The 7,631-nt window shown below is 36.8% G+C and overlaps 1 protein-coding gene across 5 annotated transcripts; it reads left to right on the top strand.

The window, feature by feature from the left end:
• The first annotated feature begins 1,100 nt into the window (after window positions 1-1,100).
• Window positions 1,101-6,539, top strand: LOC109010607 (G-type lectin S-receptor-like serine/threonine-protein kinase At1g11330). 5 transcript variants are annotated; one of them, XM_035689460.1, is made up of 7 exons: window positions 1,101-2,468; window positions 2,636-2,749; window positions 4,862-5,013; window positions 5,089-5,299; window positions 5,508-5,745; window positions 5,832-5,982; window positions 6,131-6,539. In XM_035689460.1, the coding sequence occupies exons 1-7, from the start codon at window positions 1,118-1,120 to the stop codon at window positions 6,437-6,439; spliced, it is 2,526 nt and encodes an 841-aa protein (XP_035545353.1). In that variant the 5' UTR covers window positions 1,101-1,117; the 3' UTR covers window positions 6,440-6,539. The 5 variants fall into 5 exon arrangements, with proteins under 5 accessions (XP_035545353.1, XP_035545356.1, XP_035545354.1 ...); XM_035689463.1 differs by having other exon boundaries at window positions 5,676-5,745; XM_035689461.1 differs by having other exon boundaries at window positions 4,871-5,013.
• Window positions 6,540-7,631: the final 1,092 nt, after the last annotated feature.

The following is a 7,631-nucleotide window of genomic DNA, read 5'->3' on the forward strand; positions in this document are numbered from 1 at the left end:
CATGAACGAAAGCGTGCGTGTATGCATGCTGTGCGACGAAAAAAAAAATAAGCCGTGCGAAAAAATTAAAATAGACGGAAAGAGAAATAATTAAAAAAAAAATGAAACATGCGGGAAAAAAATAAAATAAACGGCCAAGAACTCCAAATTAAAAGAAAACAAAATCGCTACTCAAAATCGTAAATTAAGAACTTAAATAAACAATCAAGTTATAAAAAAAATAAATAAATAAGTAAAAATCTAAAGTCCAACTATACCAATATTGGATCTGGGTGTTACACTAGGCTTCAGACGGTGTGAAATCAAGGAAGAGGTGTGACCGGGTTGCTGTTGGTTGGATGGAATGGCAGCGGCTGTTGGTGCGTGCATGCAATGGCTGGGCGTGACTAGGGTGGTGAACGTGGGAGGCTTGCTTGGTGGTGGTGGTGGTGTGTACGAGGCAGTGGCTCGCTAGTCCATCTATGGGAGCCACAGGTTGGCGTGATGGTGGCCGTGCGGGATGGTTGGCGATGCCGCAGCAGTGAGTGATGGCCCCGGACTACGGTGTCTGCATGGAGGTTTGCAGTGAATGAAAGAGGCTCTGAGAGAGAGAACTGAGAGTATGTGAGACACGGATAGATAGAGTTTGTTGGGAGAGAACTTTAAAGGGAGAAAAATAATTACAGAAGTGTGGGGAGGTGGTACACGAGGTGGAGAGGGATTCGGAGTGTGAAAATAAAAATTGAACAGAAAGAGATAAAGAGGAGTAATCGTCAGGTCAAGGAAAAAAAAAAAAATTATTTGAAAGGGAGAAAGCCTACCCAAAACCGCGTCGATTTTTCATGATGGCTTGGGTTTCACGGTGAAACTGGGCGTTACAGTTACAGCAGAAAGGAATAAGGACAAAAGTTCTGAATATTCTAGAGCTGCTGAGGTGGAATTGGCTGCTTTTTATTTTTGTAAACATATATTCTCACAAATGTCACTCTCCAAACGTGGTCCCTAGTTTGACAATCGAAGGGTTCGAAAAGTCTGATCCACGCGGTTTGAATTGGAATATTGCAAAGATTGAATGTAGAAAGCTCTCGATATATAGAAATATCGGAGAAGTATGAGGCTATGAAGCAACGTCGTAACAATGATATTGCTCCCAGGGCATCAAAGTTCAGCTTCATTTTCACGAACAAGAGCAACTTCAAGAGTTATGGGACTTGATCGAACCATAAACTACTTATCATATTTTCTTGTCTTGCTATCTTCCTTTTGTTTAGAGCTTGGCCATGCGACGGACACCATCGCAGCACCCAACTTTATCAAAGATTCCGAAACCATAATCTCCAATGACGGTGAGTTCATATTGGGCTTTTTCAGCCCTGCCAATTCTACTTATCGCTATGTTGGGATATGGTATGCTAAACTTTCCACAACTCATGCCATATGGGTTGCTAATAGGAACAAGCCCCTGAAGACCACCTCCGGGATTCTTACTATATCGGAAGACGGCAATCTAGTCGTATTAGATGGAGAAAAGAATATTATTTGGTCATCAAATGTAACAGGTTCTGTTTCTAATCGAAGCGCCCAACTTCTAGATTCCGGGAACCTTGTCTTGCATGAAAACACTAACACATCAATCATGTGGGAAAGTTTCCAACATCCTTCAGATTCATTTCTACCAAAGATGAAAATGAGTACTAACATAGTAACTGGAGAGAAAGTGCAGTTCACATCATGGAAGAGCCAGTCAGATCCAGCCGTTGGAACCTTTTCTCTCGGTATTTCCGTTTTTAATCTTCCAGAAATATACATTTGGAATGGCAGTAGCCCTTACTGGCGAAGTGGGCCATGGGATGGTCAGATCTTTATTGGAGTACCAAACATGAATTCCCGATATCTTAATGGATTTAATCTTATAGATGATAAAGAAGGATCATTCTCTTTTATCTTTGAGTTCTCAAACAAGTCTTTGTTAGCGCATTACGTCTTGACTGCTCAAGGAAACGTATTGGTATATTCTACTATTAATGGGAAGGATTTGGTGGTCTGGCGGTCGTCTTTGATGTCTGAGTGCAACGTTTACGGCAAGTGTGGGGCATATGGATATTGTAACCTAAAAAATAAACCGATCTGCAGCTGCTTAGAGGGGTTTGAACCAAAGAATATTGAAGAATGGAAAAGAGAAGATTGGACTAGTGGATGTGTGAGGAGAAAACCCTTGCAGTGTTTGAAAGTGAGCACAGGTGGTAAAGAAGGCAAAAAAGATGGGTTTTTGAAGGTGAAGATGATGAAAACGCCAAGTTTGGCAAATTGGTCATCTGCTTCTGAGGATGAATGTAGATATTGGTGCTTGGAGAACTGTTCTTGTATAGCTTACGCATATGAATCTGGCATTGGGTGTATGTCATGGACCAGAGAATACTTAATAGACTCGCAACAATTCTCCAGTGGTGGAGTCGATCTTTATATTCGCGTGGCCTCTTCAGAACTTGGTAGGTTAAGTAATTACAAGTTCCGTAGCAATTTTTCTTCTTTTCTCTCTTGAAGTTTATATTTACGGTTCTAGCTGATTGGTTATTTTGTGCTTATATATTTACTGAGAAAAGAAAAAAGAAAAAGAAAAAGGAAGAAGTAGCAGTTTGATGTTTCTGATTTACAGATAAAAAGGAAGAAGTGAAAGTAAACGTCATAGTCACAGTACTGGTCATAGGAATAGTCTTGATCGTGGCGGTGTGCACTTTATTCTTATGCCGGAGGAGGGCTAAACGTAAAGGTAAAATGACTAGTTTTATCTATTATCACGTATTTATTTGATTAATGCTACGTGCAGTCATAGAGTGTGCAAGTACCGTATAGTCGTTTCGAAAAAGAGTGAGATTCGTTATTAAAAAATTAATTTTTTTATAGGTCCCGTATATTTTCACTTTTTTCAAAGTGATTGTTCAGCACTTACGTACTCTTGACTTCAACTATCATTACTCATTAAAAATATTTTTTTCTCTTATTTCTTTTTTCAATCTCAATCATTTGGGATTTTTTTTCTTTTCCTAAGGTGGCCAATGTCATATTATCCCCACATTCTCTTCACCAACTTTACGAGGCGCATCAACCCAATCCTCTAGAATTAGATAAACCAACATTACCATCCATCGCACAACTTTCTTTTTAGCATTTTGTCAAAGTAACTTCCAAAACAATACCCTCCTGGCTGTATCCTTAACCATCAGTACCTAAGCCACATAACTATATCTCAGAAGCCTCTTATCCACCTCCATTTTAAACACACCTAAAACTTCAATTCCATCTCCTATCTGATCTGCATGATCTTCTATTAATTTGGCTTTTACCACACATTCAACATCTCTAGCTTTGTTCAATCCATGTATTGGCTTTACCTTTCTCGTGAAATCTTTACCGTTAATTGTTTAACAATATTTTGTCAGAGTATAATGCCTTTCAAAAACCTTTATTAGCTATGATCCTTTTTTATTTAGTTCTTCGATAGACGATTAGTGACCTCTAAACCATTTTTTGTCTGGATTTTATTATTTTTATTCTTGTTTTTCATCATTCTTAAACTAAATTAAAAGATTAGTCTAATCCAACACAAGTCATTAGAGGCAAAGCCATGTCAATACCCAAAACATCACAATCGGCACCCTAATGCATCACTTGGTGCATTGGACCAATTTCGCCAATTCCATTCTTTTCTTGAAGGGCATTTCTATCTTTTAACATCTCACATTACTCCCTTAGTTCAGTTTGGGTGATGATCATTTTTGTCCCAAGGAAACTAAGCCAAAGAAGCCAACTGAAGTCCATTGGAAGGCTAGTTGAAGCCAAACCGAATGGCTTGTGTTTGGATGCAGTTTTGCACATAATTGAGCCACCACCATATGCCACCTCCTTCCTCCTCCAATCCCCAATTCCCCCCTCCAGTCATCACGAAGTACCTTAACTCAATGCCACCCCAAATAGATCCAAAACACCACTCGACAACCACCCCAACTCCACCCTCTTCTTTGAGCTGTACATGACACACCATTACTTGGCAACCAATCCCCCACTATCTACCATCTAAAAAGAGCGTCCATGAGTGTCATTATATCTGTGCATTTAAGCCATGAAGATAAAACAAAGTGGTGTAAACAAAGGAAGTGAAAATCTGCCCAAATTTTAATAACCATACCCGGCGGCATCATAACATGACTCCATGCATGCCTCAATTTTTTTTTTTTTTTTTTGCCATTTGTTTTCTTATCCAATAGTTGATCAAGGCCTTAATTAGCCTACTGTTGACCCAATTTTTGGGCCTATTGTTAGCCCTTTATTAACTTCGGCCTATTATCAACTATTTCCCGGGTATAGCACCAAAACTTGATGTGCTTGCTACTAGTCATTGTCTCACTTTTTTTAAGTCACTTTATTACAACCAATATAATTATATTATCTCTGATTAAAATATATATATATATATATATAATTATTATCTCTTCAGTAATCAATCAACTATTACAGAGGCTATTTGAGGAAACATATTAGAAATAATATCAAAATCAAATTCTTGAATTGATTATTTAAAAAAAATCTGATTTTCATAATTATTAAGTTATTTGTCTTATCGAAAGATTTGATTTTCAATAGATTTATCTTATAAATAGAGACGTATACGTCATATTCAATTCATTTATAAGAATTATATATAAAGATGTAATCCTTAAAGCTTCTCTCTCTCCCTCGTCCACATTCTTCTCTTTTGCATCTCAATTTCTATAATATTCTAAATTCTATCACTATAACTGCCTGAACTAGTGAGGGAAAAAAACTAAGCAAAAGTTCTTGTTCTATATAAATTCTATCACTATAACTATCTGAACGTACCAAGGATTTCAAGGTGAAGAAAATCTTGTGGACAACATGAACCAAGATAAACTCCAAGAGCTACCGATATTCAGTCTTGAGGAACTAGCGAGTGCAACGAACAACTTCCACCAATCTAACAAACTAGGACAAGGTGGATTTGGTCCCGTATACAAGGTAATTAATGTCGTGCTTGTAGAGGATTAATGCCTAATAATTTGAATATGTACTCAATGAGTTGTTTGTTTATAGGGAAAATTGTTAGATGGACAAGAAATTGCCGTAAAACGACTTGCAAAATCTTCAGGGCAAGGGCTAGCAGAATTTATGAATGAAGTCGTAGTGATTTCTAAACTCCAACACCGAAATCTTGTTAGACTCCTTGGTGGGTGTGTTGAAGGAGAAGAAAAGTTGCTAGTCTATGAATACATGCCAAACAAAAGTTTGGATGCATTTCTTTTTGGTTAGTTCATTCTAATGCCCTACATTAGCATCTTCAAATATATATCATAATCTACACGAATAATCATATCTACGGTTGTGGAATTTTAGCTTCTATACACATACTTTATTATGACTATCTTTACAAATTATATTACCTTGATTACTATTATGAAAATTCAACTTCCCTTCTTTTTCTGTTTTGTTTGATTAATTAAATTCATGATCAGATCCAATCAACCAAGAACTGGTAGATTGGAAAAAACGTTTCAACATTATTGAAGGAGTTGGTCGTGGTCTACTCTACCTTCATAGGGATTCAAGATTAAAAATTATTCATAGGGATCTAAAAGCAAGTAACATATTGTTGGATGAAGAGCTAAATCCAAAAATATCAGACTTTGGAATGGCCAGGATTTTTGGAGGCAATGAAGACCAAGCCAATACTGAAAGGATTGTGGGAACATAGTAAGTACCTTTTATTTGTTGAATTCAATCAGATACTACTGCTAATATTATGGATAATAATGTTTGGATGTATTCAAATGTTGAAGTGGCTACATGTCTCCTGAATATGCAATGGAGGGGCGATTTTCAGAAAAATCGGATGTCTTTAGCTTCGGAGTGTTGTTGCTAGAGATAGTAAGCGGAAGGAAAAACACTCATTTCTATCATGACGAGGGGACCATGAGCCTTGTAGGACTTGTAAGTCTCCCTTATCTCATTGCCTCATTTTTTAGATGCTCAAATATTGCCCTCTTTCCCAACTTGATATCGATACTAATCAAGCATTCAAAGTAAAGATTTATACAAGACAAATGAATCTTCTCCGATCATATTTTCATCTTTCCAGGCATGGAAAATGTGGAACATTGACAACTTGGCAGCATTATTAGACCCTAAAATATCAAGATCTAAGTTTGGAAAGGAAATCTTGAGATGCATACATGTTGGGCTGTTGTGTGTACAAGAATTCGCAAAAGATAGACCAACCGTATCTATTGTTATTTCTATGTTAAAAAGTGAGATTGTTGATCTACCTTACCCAAGGCAGCCAGGATTCACTGTAAATCAGATTACCTCAGAAAGTGAGTCCTCTTACCCCAATCAAAAGGTTTGCTCTATCAACAATGTCACTGTTTCAATGGTTCTTGGTAGATGATGAAATGCTATTGAAAGTCTAAAACTGTCAATTTGTATTGAACAGGTTGTAGAATTTAAACACACTTTCAATGTATTTGCATGAAACATGCTTCTTGTTCTTACTCAATGATTCTAGGGTTATGATCATTACTATTAGAGTCATCACTACAATTGCACTTCCTACTTTTAATGTATTAAAAGTAGTCTATGAACTTTATAATTATTTTACCAAGCCTTTTAATAAATGTATACAATGGTTTATTTTTTATTTTTAAAAAGCAAATATAGATGACCTTTAGGCAAATTTTAGTTTGATTTGCAGTAGTTCCATGAGTCATGACCTTTAGGCTTTCATAGCCTTTTCTTCATCCAGCTTCGTCTTTTAATATAGTGGTGTGTGGTATGTGTTAAAAGCTAGAGCCACTCTATACATATTCACAACCTAAATACCATGCACATTGAAGAGAGACCCAACCTGTAACGTCTCAATGGAAGGCCCAAACCATATGGCCTATACTCCAAAAGGACTAGTCAATGATACAATTGGAGCCCGATTAGAGCTTTATAAAGAGTAAGAACTTCTCCTTCCCAAGCAATGTGAGATCCCATACATCACCTACCTTTATCCATATCATATGGGGTATCACACAACCCATTAAGAGAGATTTCTCACTTACATTGATATTATGTTTTTTTTCCTTTTTGCCCATTCAAATTGCCATTAAGGCAAGCCATTATTTTGCAATGAAGATGTTTGGCCACTTTATTGTAAATGTCTGATCTTATTATATGCAAGGCCAAGGGCGGTGCGCCAACTATGGTTATGTTTACTATATCTCCAATTTGCATATAGTGGGCATGATCCTAGATTTGCATCTAAATACCCACAAATCTTGATCGTATTAAGAATTAAAGAAAAATGTTAGCACTAAACAAAACCTTTGACAAGAGATGGCAAGCATGTCAATATATCAGTAGTGTCTCCTTATGCTCCAACTTATTCAATCTTATTACATAAGTATCTCTAATCTCTCTTCAGTCCAAATGACTCAAATTAATGTTCAATCTCCACAATATATGATATACCCACAGCTATGTTGCAAATAGTATTTCATTTACAATCATTCTAGTCAATTTTGGTCTACTCACTTTCCAAACTGCAATCTCCCTTTAAATTGCATCGGAGATGGTCAGTAGCGTACGCTAATGAC

This window comes from Juglans regia, chromosome 4 (assembly GCF_001411555.2).
Source record: "Juglans regia cultivar Chandler chromosome 4, Walnut 2.0, whole genome shotgun sequence".
NCBI lineage: Eukaryota > Viridiplantae > Streptophyta > Magnoliopsida > Fagales > Juglandaceae > Juglans > Juglans regia.

What these genes read in the sequence shown, in the direction of transcription:
- LOC109010607 (XM_035689460.1), top strand. Translation starts at nt 1,118, where the DNA reads ATGATATTGCTCCCAGGGCATCAAAGTTCAGCTTCATTTTCACGAACA. An exon ending in CGTGGCCTCTTCAGAACTTG is followed by an intron (nt 2,469 to 2,635) that starts GTAGGTTAAGTA and finishes TCTGATTTACAG; the next exon opens with ATAAAAAGGAAGAAGTGAAA. An exon ending in GATTTGGTCCCGTATACAAG is followed by an intron (nt 5,014 to 5,088) that starts GTAATTAATGTC and finishes GTTTGTTTATAG; the next exon opens with GGAAAATTGTTAGATGGACA.